The 14,676-nt window shown below is 47.4% G+C and overlaps 1 protein-coding gene across 4 annotated transcripts in view; it reads right to left on the bottom strand.

Annotated features, from left to right (window-relative positions):
* Positions 1-241: 241 nt before the first annotated feature.
* MIB2 (mindbomb E3 ubiquitin protein ligase 2) overlaps positions 242-14,676 on the bottom strand; it is a 38,880-nt gene continuing 24,445 nt past the window's right edge. For 3 of the 4 annotated variants that reach the window (XM_032131308.1, XM_032131309.1, XM_032131311.1), the window contains 12 exons: positions 13,580-13,684; positions 12,744-12,906; positions 11,677-11,810; positions 9,727-9,875; positions 8,913-9,069; positions 8,300-8,454; positions 7,625-7,751; positions 6,561-6,791; positions 5,092-5,270; positions 3,888-4,072; positions 3,091-3,156; positions 242-1,471 (listed from right to left, as the gene is read on the bottom strand). In XM_032131308.1, the coding sequence (XP_031987199.1) occupies positions 1,230-1,471; positions 3,091-3,156; positions 3,888-4,072; positions 5,092-5,270; positions 6,561-6,791; positions 7,625-7,751; positions 8,300-8,454; positions 8,913-9,069; positions 9,727-9,875; positions 11,677-11,810; positions 12,744-12,906; positions 13,580-13,684 (1,893 nt within the window). In that variant the 3' untranslated portion in view covers positions 242-1,229. The remainder of the gene's footprint in view (positions 1,472-3,090; positions 3,157-3,887; positions 4,073-5,091; positions 5,271-6,560; positions 6,792-7,624; positions 7,752-8,299; positions 8,455-8,912; positions 9,070-9,726; positions 9,876-11,676; positions 11,811-12,743; positions 12,907-13,579; positions 13,685-14,676) is intronic. The other variant, XM_032131310.1, reaches the window with a different exon arrangement.

The following is a 14,676-nucleotide window of genomic DNA, read 5'->3' as shown; positions in this document are numbered from 1 at the left end:
ATCCATTTTCACAGATTTAAAAAAAAAAACACCTATTGAAACTGTAACAAGCTCAAGTGAATATTTTGGTAAGTATTATCTCTAGGAGGAAAGAATTGGTGAAATAACTTTCTCAATACACCACAGGGTTGTAAGTAATAAATATTCCCATAACCACCACACATTCCACACAGTTCAACATATCTTGAAAAGATTTGCCGCCTCTTTGCTAACGAACAAAGGGAGCAGAGGAACACAGGAATCAGGGTTTTTTTTGTTTTGTTTGTTTAAATATTGCTTTCAATACGTAACAAACAGGAGGTTTGGGCATCATTGTGTCACCAGAGATACCCCCCACACAAAGAGCCACACTTCCACCAAAATTTACTTTACAGGATGACTCAGTGGATAATAATTCTTCACTCAGTTGGAAAACAGTACAGCTGAATTCAGAGTGCAGCTACTGTTTGTACATTCATTTTTAATGCTCAGGAAAATATATACTTTTATTTTATTAAGTTTTGCTGCAAAACAAAGAAACAAAAATGAAATCCCTTTTTTTCCCCCCCTCCCCCCATATCTTAATTATTACTATTTATTTTCTTTACACTTTGATTGGAGTATTTAACACCTGCCTTTGGCATTATGGATAGAAAGCTCAGGAGTCTCTGAACACACGGTTGTGCCAAAAAAAGAAAAAATAAAATAAAATATGGAAGAAGAAGAGGAAGAGTGTCACTTAGAGGTCAGAAATATTTGTTGTAACAGATTTTCTCCAATCAGTGTTCACTACTTTTTCTCTAAGGCACACGCTCTGTCTTTAGGACCTCCTGACATCCAGGTTTGCCTCTCGGTGCTGTTGTTGAGCCCCACGGGTTCAGAGGGGGCTGATTTGGGACATCACCTCCCTGTCCCTGACATCTGGGAGAGCTGATCCCCGGGATCTCCTCAGGAATTGAGTGGGAGCTCCCAATAGTCCTGGAGCTGGATGCCTCTGGAGCATCTCCTGGGGAATCTGTTCAGCTCTGCTCTGGAAGCGTGGCTGGGTCAGTGGTGGTGGTGGATGAGCAGCACAGGTGAGGGGCTGTCCCCTCCCTGGGACACTACGGCAGAAGGGCCTCCTCCTCCTCCTCCTCCCCCCAGCACATCCCTTCTGTGCTTCCCTCTCTTTTTTCCAGGGAGCCAAACCCCTCAGAGCGTGACAGAAGGGAAGCAGAGGAGGACGTGGGGCCGGGGGGAGCGAAGCCTCCTCAGACAAAGATCTGGATCCTCTCCCGGATGGCCTGGCGGCAGATGGGGCACACGGTGAGGGCAGAGCTGCAGTCTGGGCACGAGCCGTGGCCACACTGGAACACCAGCTTGATCTGGTCGTCGATGCAGATGGGGCAGGTGATCCTCTCCTCCATCTGCCGGTAGCGGCTCTGCAGCTCCTCCATCAGCTTCCTCTGCTCCGTGGACTCGGAGCTGGGGCTGCACTCCACCTCTGTGCTGTCTGTGGGCAGAGCACGGGGTCAGAGCAGGGTTAACCACGGGGTTCTGCCCCTCAGCAGCAGCATTTCACTCACACGGCACTCTCTGCACTGAGTCTCATCCAGGGATTAAATAAAAAGCCTTGGGGTGATGCTTTTTACAGACTGTTGCCTTCCTCTGCTTACTTGCTCAGTGGTTTGGGTGTGTTTGGGGTGGTTTGGTGGTTTGTTTTTTTAATCCTGTCTGAGATTCCTGCCTTGGTGCTCTGGAATATGCTGCTCCCTTCAAGTGAAAATATTCAAAGATGGTTGATGCTCTCACAGGGCCACAAACACTGTGTTCTCCCACCTCCTGGTCACACTCGGGACTCAAATTTCTGGCTAAGAAATGGCTAAGAAATGTGTGTGTGTCTTTCAGGATGAGAAAAAGATTCAGAACAAACCATCTGAATGACTTGTGTTGATTTTTACGCACATGAAGCTACGCAAGTAAGAGTCATTTGGTCAGCTCTGTGAAATGAAAGAATCCCAAATCCTGCCTAACTGGAGCTTAGGTAAATATTCTCCTGGTTTCAGCTCTCACTGCTCATCTTCTGCTCCTGAATCACTGATTAGGCAGCTTTACACTTCACTTCAGATGTCCCTTTCCTCAGCATTCTGGAATTGCACATCAGTGGTGCAAGAAGTGATTTCAAATCCTCTCCTCAGGGACTGGGAGTTTGTCAATGGCAAGCACTGAAGACATCACTGCTGGGGAAATCCTGCTGGTATTTGAGAGACCTTGATGTTCCTCCTCCACTGGAAACTTGCCTGCAAATGTCTTATTTGGAATTCCCATCATAATTTTGCTGCCAGTCTGCAGCAAAGACAAATGCTCCTGTCCACTGTCAGGTCAAAGTGGTATTTTTGGCATTGTGCAGCTCCAAAGAGGAGTTCTGGCTCTGCCAGCTGTGCATGCCCAGTGCCATGGGACTGATTCCTGCTTTTTTCCCAGGCATCAGGTGACAAGGCTTGAGCCTGACTCCAAAAAGGAGCCCACAATGCTCAGTCACATGCAGCAGGACACACAATTAAACCCTCACGTGCCCTGAGAGTGATCTCAGCCCTCACAAGCACTCTGGGAAAGGCTTCAGTGGCAAAAGCAAACCCTGCTGACATCACAACTCATCCTGACACTGGGAAACGTGGGCAGGAGACAAATCTGTTTGAAACTGGGCTAAAGAGCTTTATTGAAACACTGGGACATGCCAGCCCTGCACAGACACTGATTTCAGCCCAGGGACAAGTGAGGCTTGCACAAGATGTAATTTTCCCTCCCTCATAAATTTTCACTGTTAAATCACCCCATGTGAGAACACACTGGGGAACCTGGGGTTTGCTTTCACTACACAAAATAAGCCAGGCCCAGGCAAAACTCCCTTAAATGTCCTATCCTGTCTATGCAGTTGAGCTTGGCCTGGGTGACCTGAGAAAATCTACTTTTTTTCTCTCTAAAGGTGGATAATGCACACACACACACACACACACAAAAGCCAAAAGAAATGAACTCTCTTATTTCACTGAAAATCACTGATGCCCCTCAAACTAACACTGTGCAGGACCCTCCCCACAGCCCTGATCAGCAGCAACAGCCAGAACATACCTTGTTTCAGTTTTTTGGTTATTGTCACTTGACATTTGATGCACTTCTTCATCCTCCTGGAGCATTCTACCACAGGTGACACAAGGAGAGATGACAATTAAGGCCACAACAGACTCAAGAATATCAGATTTGTACAACCTGAGGCCTCCCTGGGTGAGCTGAGGATTGTTCCTGCATGGAATGAGGTCACTACCTGCTTCCCGAGCTGTGCCCTATTCCCTTGTTTAATTTTCCCCAGGTCAGCAGCAAACACAACACCTTTAAATCCTCCCTGCTCTGTGCCACTGGAGCTGCTGCACTGATCCCAACAGCTCTGGGGGAAGAGGATGAAGCTCTGGCACAGAGTCCTGACCAAATTCCCTGTGGTCACACTGTGCCGTGTGAGATAAACTTGCTGACAAGTCTGAGCAGGCTGCCCTTAAATCAGCTGAAATGCAAAGAGTTACAAAAGCCAGAGGAGAGGGAAATCCTTCTCAGGAGGTTTCTGAGAGATGAAGCACTGACAGCCAGAACTGAGGCACCTGGCTCTCCCTCTGAATTGCCCAGGCATCTCTGAGCCCAAGCAAAGCTGCCTGGAGTTCCAACCAGTAGGTGGGCAGAACATTCTGTGTTTTTCAGAGATAACTTTGGCTGTCTGAGATGCTGCAATCAGGCTGGGGTTGCTTCAGGACACAAACAGCACAATAGCTCTGTGTCTAAGCAGGGCTGGATTTCTGACAGGGCAGACAGGGAGGCTGGGTGGGGGAACAGGGAAGAAAAACATTTAAAAAAAGGGGAAAAAATCAGTGTGGACTCACCTTCACACACAATACTGTGCCGGCATGGGAAGAAATGGATGAGCAAGGCCAGCTCTGAGCAGACCAGGCACTCTGTGGGCACTGCCACGCTGGAGACACTGAGGTTGGTCATGGTGTTGGGCGTGGTGTGCACACGGCGAAGGCTGCAGGTGATGGTTGAGCTCTCTGAAGAAACCTGCTGTTCCCTGCAAGCAGGAGCCAGCAGGAAATGTGAGCCACAAGCTCCTGCAGCAGTGGGTAACACTGAACTGATCCCTGGGAAACACTCCTCCAAGAGACAGAGCAGCACATGCTCAGGGAGGATAAACCTGGGAACCTTCCCTGCCCTGCTGGGAACAGCTCAGCTGGGATCCTGACTAGTTCTGTCCAAAAAGAAAGGAAAAGAGCAGGGATCTCGAATATTTACACTAGTTGAAACTGCTCTTTTGGAGGTAACAGTAAGGTAACAGCACAATCATCTGCTGAAACCAGTAATGAGAAGTGCCAGCCTGACAAAAATGACATTTTTTAAGCAAAAAGCTCAATCCAACACATACTGAACTGACAGAATTCCTAGGGAAGATGCTAAAGGGACACATTTCACCTGTAATTTGCAGTGGGCCAGAAGCATGGCCAATGGCAGCACTGCTGGGTGGTTCCTCCTCCAGCAGGAACAGCACTGAGCCTGTGCCCTCAGATCAAACAGAACTCTGCTTTCATGTTTGCAAAGTCAAAATCCAAACAAATGCTTCTCAGAACCCGAGCAAAAGCCAGCTTTGACTTGCTATACTCTCCCTTTGGCATCTTCTCAGCTATTTCTCTTATCAGCTTCAAAACAAGTGTTCATCTAGCCCTGGAATAAATTCTGTGGGTTTCGGTGCCCACTCTTTTGTCACACTCTCTTTAAATATCTGTCAATGAAGAATCAAATGAAAGTAAAACAGAACCCAGGATTACTCTGCAAAGTTGCTCTTGGCCTCAGTGGCCAGGCTCCTCTTGGCCTCAGTTTGCATAGAGCCACATTCATCTGCTTTTCCCAACCCTTCCAAACTCAGCACACACCCTCACATAACCCCTCCAGAAACACAGGGCAGCTCCAGAAGAAACAGGAGGTGCTCAGGGTGACATCCAGAGCGTCTCAGAGAGGCTCCATCACTCCTGGAGCAGCTGCAGAGACACCAGAGCTAGGGAAAACTCTGGTTTGCAAGCGTTTCCTGAGGCTTACCTGAATTTCTGTGAGAAGTCTTTGACAATCTGGATGATCCTTCCATCTGTAATGAGGTCCAAAGGAGACTTTCCCCGATGATTTGCATAATTAATGTCTGCTCCTTCTTGTGCTAAGTAGCAGGCAATGGCAGTCCCAACATTCAGCTCCACATTTCCCAGGAAGCCAGAAGCCTGCAGCTAAAAGAAGTTGAGAAACACACTCTGTCAACAGAAGCAGCTTCTGATCCTCTGCTCTGATTTGTACCAAAATTTAAATAAAGTCATAAACCTTGTGCTTAAAACTTGGAAGTGCAACTTTTTGAAAACACACAAAGATTCTTTTGGCCTTTATGTAAATAATGGGTTCAAATCTTGCATTTCAGGGTCAGGAGTGCCTCAGACGGATCCTACCTGGTGATAATCCCTACAAATCAGAGAAATGGGCATTCACTTCTCCAGGGAGTGAAAAGGAAGAAGCTGAAGACTCCACAGAACTGGTGAGCAGCTGCTGCACAGGGCCCTAAATGACAGCTATTTAAAGAGCCAAATTTTGATGTGCATGATCCCAAACAATTTGAAGTCAAGTCACATATTCCACTGACTTAAAAGACCAGAGCACGTCAGCCAGGGCAAGTAAAATTAGATGTGAAGGAATCTACAGCATTTAGAGATGATGTTACTGTAAATAATACTGGGAATGACATGCACAGATCCCTCTTTAGGACTTCCTGCAGCCAGAACCTCAGACCTGCACTTGAGCCATCAGCTCCTGGTGGTTTGGTAAGGAGCAGGATGGAAGAGCAATGCACTGTGCTTTTCCAGACAGCTAAAAAGGAGGAATGGGTGGTTTCACTTACTCTGATAATTTCAAATTAAATAATAATAATAATAATAATAATTTAAAAATTTATGCTGGATTTTCCACTGAATTAAATTATCCCCACACCTTTGGCCTATCCTGCAGTGATTTCTAGATCTTTATGTCCATGGATACAGAGCAGCACAGAGAAATCCAGTTCAGGCTTTGTAACAGCTTCCCCCTTCTCCTTCAGCCTGCTCCATCCCCCCTCTCTCCCTGCTGTACATCTGCAGATAACTGGGGTGTCTGTGGTCAGCTCTCCTCATATTTTCCATGCCATCAGACAGAAATGAATTGCTGTGGTTCTGGGGCATGAATTAAACCCAGGAGTCTCTTGGCTCTGCAGCTGAATTCATGACCTTTCTCATGTCAGGAAAGAAGTGCACAATGCTCATAAAAATATCAGAGACAGCTCTGAATTGCTGTCTGACTATGTCAACTTTCATGCTATAAATTCAGGAGGATCTATTCCTGCTTTCCCACAAGCAAGGTTTGTTTCCATGCTCCCCATCTGGACCGACTTTGGAGTTTCCCTACCTTCCTTCAACCCCTAGACCCCACAACCCGCTGCTGTTGTACCATGGAACATTTCCCTGCCCCTTGGTGCTGGAATTCTGCTCCCAGCTCACCTTGGAAAGGAGGGAGGCCCCCATGTCCCCCTCCCGCTTCTCCATGGCGAGGGCCATGAGCTGCTGGCGCTCCAGGGCGATGTGCATGGCCGTGTCCCCGTCCTCATCCTCAGCATTGACGTCGCTGCCCTGGCTCACCAGCAGCTGCACCATCCCCACGTGGCCCTGGATCACAGCCAGGTGCAGCGGGCTCTGGTTCCTGTTGTTCTTCAGGTTGACGTCGCAGCGACCCTGGAAAAGCAGGAATTGCACCAGAGGGAGTTGTGGCTGCTGAGCGTGGCTGGAGAACTGGGAGTGTGATGCCTTTTCCTGGTCTTAAAATCAAGAGTCGTACCTTGGTATTTATTTTACCTTGGTATTTATTTTACCTCGGTATTTATTTTAAGGATCCTTAGGTGCACACGTCCAGGTCATGTGCATCAAGATGCACCCTGCCTGAGTATCCCCAAAGATCGGGTATATCATTACAGGTGTTACTAATTAGCAGATCTATCAAGGATTCCCCAATGAGAGGCTCAAGTGAGCTCCCCTCCCCAAGGAGCCTTCTCCTGGATGGTTCTATCTTGGTTTACAGGATGTGTTCTGGAGAGGACCTTGGGCTCTGGGGCACACTGATCCCTGGCTACGAAGCTTCTAAAATGCTGAGTCTCTGAGCTTGACAAACAAGTCCAAGAATGTAGGCAAAAAGCACTGGGAATACAGAAGTTGTAAAAAAGGTATAACAGGGGTATAAAAGAAAAGGCAAAAAATCTTCATGGCATCAAGTGTGGGGCCTGGGAGGGCCCAAATCCCACTTTATCTTCACTGAACATTCCAGTTCCAACCCGCTTTGTTCTGAGCCAAGACACTTTTCTCCTCCCTGCCAGTGCCAAAGGAGAATCCCCCCCAGGAATGCCAAGCCCTGCTCTTCAGCCTGGCAAACAATGCCAGCTCTTCAAAGGGACAGGGACATCCCTGTGGGTCTCAGTGTTAACTCAGGAGCGGTTGGGAAATGTGGGGCTTGGGAGTGAGACAAATGGGAGTGGGACAGGTTTTCTTGATGGTGGATTTGGGTCATTTCTTACCTCTTTGATGAGAATTTCAGCCACTTCCATGTGGTTATTGAGAGCAGCGAGGTGCAGGGCAGTGAATCCATCTTCCTTTTTGGAGTCCACCAGCTGCCGAGCCCTGGCCAGAATCTTCTTTATGGCCCTGCAGAGTTGGAGAGGTTAACAGAGATGGAAGAATTAATTTGTGCCTCTCCTGCCCAGGAGTTATCAATGTCCATGTTTTACCAGGCAGCACCACGAGCTGACAGCAGCAATGAAGAGCAGTCCCTCAAACTCACAAATGGAATTACAAGAATACAACAAAAGCCCTCAGTTATCACTTCATAAAGTAGGGTAAAGCCACACTGCTTTGAAAATAATGAGCAGATTTATCCTTGGAAGAGTTCCAGAGGCTCTCAGTCTTTACTAAGACCTTCTCCTGTCCTTCCAAGTGTGAACTCAAACACCTGAGACTGTCCAGAAACAGAGAGATTTCCTAGCCTAGGGAAGCATGAGAAAGATGGGATGGGGAAAGCAGGCAGAAGTTTCCTGTGAAGGCCTGAAGGAGGCCAACAGCCCTACCCAGCCATATCCAAACGCAAGAAATGTGTAACCAACTACCCAGAACCACACCTGCCACCTTCTTAGACAGCCAGCACAAATTAACATCTGCAAAAGGCATAAAAATTGGGGGAAAAAAAGGTCACTTACAGCTTGTTGCCTTTCAGAGCAGAATAGTGGAGCAGGTTGAAGCCTTGACAGTTCTGGACAGTGAAATCTATGTTGGGAACTTCAGTGAGAATCTCAATCACGACTTTGTAGTCCAAAGTGATAGCATAATGCAGGGGGGTGTCTCCCTGGGAATCCTACACATGGAGACCCAAGCAAACACAGGTTACCAACCTCAGAAACTCCAAGGAAACCCCCCGTGAGCTGCTGAAAGTCCTGACCAGCTTTGAGGGACTGACCCAGCACAGAACAGCCCCACCATCACACAAACACACCCTAAAAATGGGCTGGGCCCAAGTCACCATCACTGCCATCCTTAAAAATCTTATTGCTGGGAACAACAACACAGGAACAGCAGGTCAGCTTTCCCTGGAAGCCTGAATCCAGCAGAAAATGCTGATGTGATGAAGAAGGGGCAGACCCAAACCTGGAATTTCAGGGTACTGAAATCCAGGAATACTTCCCATGCATTTTAAAGCACGACTTTCCAATTCTACAAAGCCACAAATGGTGTGAGACATAAAGCAGCACCTCCCCACCCCAAAAAAACCCCCAAACACCTCCCTACCCTAAATCCCTGAAATCCCAAACTTACTGGGAGGTTGACATCACAGTTGAGCTCACAGAGGGCCCTCACCACCTCGGTGAATCCCTGGCTGACAGCGACGTACAGGGCTGTGCACTTGGCATGGTTCAGCAGGTCTGCACTGGCTCCTTTAGCCAGGAGCACACGGGCAACCTCAGCTTGGTTTCTGGTTTACAAGCAAGGACAAAACCAGATTAGAGTCAATCCTGTGCACACAGTAAATTCTTCCCTCTTGCAAAGCAACAGAACTCAGGTTTTGTATCCTCTCAGCCTCACCCCACTTCTCTTAGTGTTAAAAAAACTCCCACATGCAACAAAACCTTCCTAATTTGTGCTCTCTGCTCTAAAACAACAGGAATTCTCATTCTTATTGATGAATTCTTCCCTGGTAACTGATGATAGAATTCAAAATCTCATCTTGCTCTGGAAAACGCACAAACTTACAGAACCCAACCAAACAAATTGATCTCAATCCACCAAACCACCTCCCTCATCCCCTTGGAAAGAGTTTAATGACTGAAACTTCCTTATCACTTTCTTCTTCTGATTCCCTCTGAAAATTCCTAGCATGGAAACTGAACTAGCTGTGGAGGATGAGAAATCCCTGTGCTAAGAAATCCTGTGCTAGATAGAAATCCTTCTGGAAAGAAGGATGCTGTTGTAGAGAAAGAAATGCTCCTGTGGGCTGAAACTCCAAGGCCAATTCCCAACATCAAAACCAGAGGAAAAGCCTCCACCAGCCACACATCCTTGACACAGAGTGTCCATTTCTATCCAGGATGGAAGTTTTCCATCAGGGATAGCAGGAGGGGAGGTGTCCTACCCAAAGGCTGCGTAGTGCAGCGCCGTGTCCCCCTCGTCGTCCCGCAGGTTGACGTTGGCGTGTGCCTGCAGCAGGGTCTTCACCACCTCCAGGTGCCCCTGGTAAGAGGCAATTTGAAGGGCAGTCCTGCCCTGGTTCTTGGCATCGACCTTTGGGAAGGGCAGAGACACAGAAAATAAGGGATGACCTTGTCCTGTGCTGGGAGCAGGGTGGGAACTGCCCAGAAATCCCACAAAGTCCGTGCCCTGCTGGCTCCTCTCCCTGGCCAGCAGCTCCCAGCTGACCTTGTCCCAAAACATTTTGGAAGGGGAAGGGGACAGCACGTTTAGTGAAGAGGGGAGAAGTGAGAGAACAGAGCTGGAAGCCAGAGCTGTGATTGCACAGCCCTGCTGCCAAATCGCTCTGTGCCTGCGAGCACAACACGCCTTGATATCCCTGCCAACAATTCCCTTCCCGAGAGGGAAATGTGTGAGGAAATCAAATTAGCTTTGCATAAGGCCTTGGAGGTGCCAAGCCCCCACTGTGCTGTGCTGCTGCAGGTACTTCAGTGGGTGCAGTGGCTGCAGGGGAGATCTCAGTGCTCGAGTGCTGCAGTGAGAGTTCCGGAGAATTAAAGGCACTGAAGAACAAGAGGCAAGAGGGAACAAAAAGGCAAAGTAGCTACTGAAACCAGTGGGAGGCTAAGGAGAGGAGAAGGAGGCACAAAACCTCAGCAGACTGGCAAGGAGAACAAGTTAATAATCAAGGTTTTTTCCCTGCAGCTGATTTTATGCAGCAGTCAGAGCAGGAGGGGCAGCACTTCCCTGGATAAGCACAAAATGATGGGCGAGTCCTTTGGGCAAAGAGGAATTAGAGGTCACTGCTGTTCTTCCATCTAGACAAGGCAGACAGTGCTGATAAGCTGGAAAAACCCTGCCAAGCAATTCCAACCTGCTCTAAGTGAACCTCAAATCCAGCCTGCTCTCTGTAAGACTCCAACAGAAATAGCTGATTTATTAATATAAATATTGGAGTAGAAATAGAAGTCTAATAAAAACAACTGATCATATCATGGATTCTTACTCTTGGGACTTTCCTGTCTGGGATCAATTTGAGAATTGCAGTTATTTGTGTCTCCTTCCCATCCCCAGAATCCCCATTAAGTTTATAAATAAAGAACTACAATAAATACCAGACAAATAACCACTAAATCAGCTTCACAGGGGTTCCTTCAGAGCTGATCCTGCTTTTCCTGGGTCGCAGCTCCTCCTGCCAGCCCCACAGACACAGCCCCAACAAAACCTCTTTTTGTTACCAGTGGTTTCCAAGGACACACTGCTGAAAGACTTTGGTGGTTCTTTTTTCCCCCTGTTCCTAAACCCTGAGCCCCTCCCTGAAGGAGGTTTCAGGAGATGTGATGCTGACAGTTTGGCACTCTGCAGGCACAGAAATTGTCCAGCAACAAGTCCAGCCCAGTTCCCTGCTCCAGTCAGACATGAGATAAGACACTGCACAGATCTGGGCAGCTTTTCTCCCTCCTGATTCCAACAATGTGATTTTATAAGGTCCTCTAAGGACAGGCACAGCCAGACACAATCCCTGGCTTCCTTTTCCAGCAGATCCTCTGATATCTGCTCCTGTTCTCATATAGATAAATCCCTCTCCCCCTCATTCTACAGCTGCAGTGGCCATACAGGAAACCTGGGAAAAGCCAGCTTGGGAAAGGTGCTGTAAGGACTTTAGTTCAGATTTAATGCCACAAACTAGAGGCACCAAATATGCACATTTAATTTGTGAATTTAATCCTAAATTGCCACAAAATAATATTCCAACTGATAGGAGGTATCACTGAGCCTGAAAAATATCTTATTTTTCTCACATCCTTTTCCCTGCTCGACTACCAAATTTTATGACAGTGTTTAAAAGAGTAGAAACAAAGGAAAAAGAACCATTTTTGTCTTCCAAACTTGCCTTGTCTGGGTATTTCTGGAGGAGCTCCCGGACTTTGGCTGCGTTGTTGAGGGCTGCACAAATGACCAGGCACCCTGCGTGCTCCGACTCCGTCCTCTGGGACAGCAGCTTCTCCAGAACAGTCACCAAAGTACCTGAAAAAGAGACAAAAATGGACCTGTCACCACACAATTCTCAGTGTTTGAGGGGACAGAGCTGTCACAGCTCCCCAGGCAGAGCAAAGTGAAAAATTTTGCAAGTTCTCCCTCAAGTTTGCAAGTCTGACTTGAGGAAACAGTCCAAGATCCATCTACATCAGGAAAACAAAAAAATCCTGGCAAGTCTGTCCTCTCTCCCACATGATCCTGACATCCAGAGGAAATCAGGACAGTCAGGCCACAAAAAAAATGTATGAGCAGATGTGCAAAGCACCCAAAAAATCCACTCCATGCACCATGTGATCCCAAACTCGATTTCAGGGCGGATTAGGCAAAATAATTGTTGATTTCACAACAGTTCCATGCAAGGACCTGGGAATATTTCACAAGCCCTCAAGAATCAGTGTCCTTGTAGAGGAAACAGGATGGAACAGGGAACTGGGACAGGACAAGGATGAGGCAAATACTGAACCTAGGGCAGTGCTGTGGTTAGCAATTCTGAGTCCTAAATTCTGTATTTTCCTGTTAAGACCAGCACTTCCCAGTCCTAAATGCTGTGTTTTCCTGTCAAGGCCAGCTTTCTTTTCCCAGTAAGGCAGAGCTGGGCTTTATTCTGCATTTTCCCATTAATCCCAGCATTTCCCAGTCCTAAATTCTCTATTTTCCTGTTAAGGCCAGCTTTGCTTCCCCAGTGGGGCACAGCTGGGCTTTATTCTATATTTTCCTGTTAAGGCCAGCATTTCAAAATCCTAAATTCTGCATTTTCCCATTAATCCCAGCCTTTCCCAGTCCTAAACCCTGCATTTTCCTAAGCTTTGTCTGCCCAGTAAGGCACAGCTGGACTTTAGTTCTCCAGGCAGGGAAGAACATCTGGATTTTAGCACCCTCCAAAGAGCTGGATCCAAGAGGGGGACCAGACTTGTCCCTCACTTTTGGATTCCTTGGCACTCTCTGTGGTCATCAGGTTGGCCTCCTCCTCCCTCTGGTAGGCTGTCAGGCAGGCAGGGTTGAAGGTCCAGGACTGTCCCCCCACTGACACTCGCAGATCTCCATCCCCATAGACCTTGATCACCTTCCCAATGTGCCCCAGGGTCTGCAAAGGAAAAAAAAAAGGATTTTCTTTTTTCTCCCCCCCCCCCAAAACTGCAGTTCCCAGACCCAAAGCCAAGGTTTTGGGGTTTGTTTTTATTTTTGCAAAGCTGCAGCTCCCGCTGTGTGAAAAGAAGCACTGGACAAGTGACACACTCGCAGACAGCTCCCACTTCGAGGACACCAGAGGGTTCTCACCAGTTTCTCTCTCACTGGTTTGGCATGGCAGGGTTTTCCCAGACACATGGAAACGGCTGGGGAGGGAGGTGCTGATAAGAACTGATCAAACTGGGACTAAGGATGGTTTCCTCTGGGCTTTAGCTGCTCCTGGAGGACACCTGTATCCCACTTTTTAGCCATACTGGGCTGATCAGACCATTTTTGCACTTCCCTGCCTCATTCCAGAGAATCAGGGAGAGCATAAGAGGATTTTGCTTATGGAAACCTCTCATGTGAGTTGGTGGCAGCCAAATCCTTTTTGAGGGATTCCCCCTTTTCCCGTTTGGGTGCCGTGGACACGACGGCGTCACCGAGAGCCACCAGCACCAGGGGCTGGGCAGGGACTTCCCAGCAGGAATTCTGGGGGGGGATACAAGCCCATCTCTAAGTGCTCAGGGCTTGGGGGAAGCTCAGGAGGTTACTGGACTGTCCTGGAACTGGAACTGGCGCGCACTCACAGGTGCCATCTCATCTGTCCACTCCCCATGACCAGGTTGGAACCGCTTCACTGTTTCCATATCATCTATCACCCGGACCACATCACCAACCCAAAAGGTGTTGAGCTACAAGAAAAAGAAAGTCATAAGCTTTTGGGGGATGAAGCTACATACACACACACACACACACACAGAAAAAAATAATACTGATCAGCCCCTCCACCCCACTCCCAAAATCCCAACAAACAAGACACCCACTGAGTCAAAAAACAGCATTGCAAAACATAAATGCAGTTAGCAAGAAAGCTGTAACCACTGAGCTGCAAAATAAACACAGACCAATTCTTTTAAGCCAAGTGCACATTTAAGTAGGGAAATAATTTGGAACAGGCAGTTCCCTCACTTCTTTTCCTCCAAATTGTTTGTAATTAATACCAGATAAAGTACAGAAGTTTTCTTGGTCCATCTCCTCGCTACACCTGGCTCGGCACTGCAGATTTTAATTCACTCTAATAAGGAAGTTAAATCTGTTTGTTACTTAAAACAGAAAAGGGAAACCAGGGTTTATCTGTGCTGGTAATTTGCCAGATGCTCCCTCTGCTCACTGAGCTGGGAGGGGAGCAGTGTCAAAACACAGTTTTCAGAGCAGACTAATTTTGTGCAAAACAGTCTGACACTGCATTTTCCACTGGTATTGGGAGTTTTTAGCATTGTGACCTTGCTCAGGTCAGAATTTTATGGTCTTTCAGCAGCTTCTTCTGTACCTAATTATCTCTTTTTCTAATCATCCACATTTCAAAGTCCTCAAACCTCTGGGGAAGGCCAGAGCTGTGAGCTTTGGAAATGCAGCCACAAAATGAGAAGGGCTGGATGAAAGATTCAGAAGAAATCAGAGAGAAGCGAGACAAAGATGCAAAAAAGAACAACGTGGAAACACAAAGCAGAGAAGAACAAAAAAAAATCAAAGGGAAATTATGTGGGAGAAGGTTCATCACAAGGGAAAGGCAGCTGCAGAAGGATGAGGTACTGGAAGCTGAAATTAAGAAACGGAGGTTACCTTAAGGACTTAGAAATGCAAAAAGTTCATAAAATAGGACAATCGTGTTTATAACAGCACG

This window comes from Corvus moneduloides, chromosome 22 (assembly GCF_009650955.1).
Source record: "Corvus moneduloides isolate bCorMon1 chromosome 22, bCorMon1.pri, whole genome shotgun sequence".
NCBI lineage: Eukaryota > Metazoa > Chordata > Aves > Passeriformes > Corvidae > Corvus > Corvus moneduloides.
Note: the sequence above shows the minus strand (reverse complement) of the source record. Positions and strands in the feature narration are given on the sequence as shown.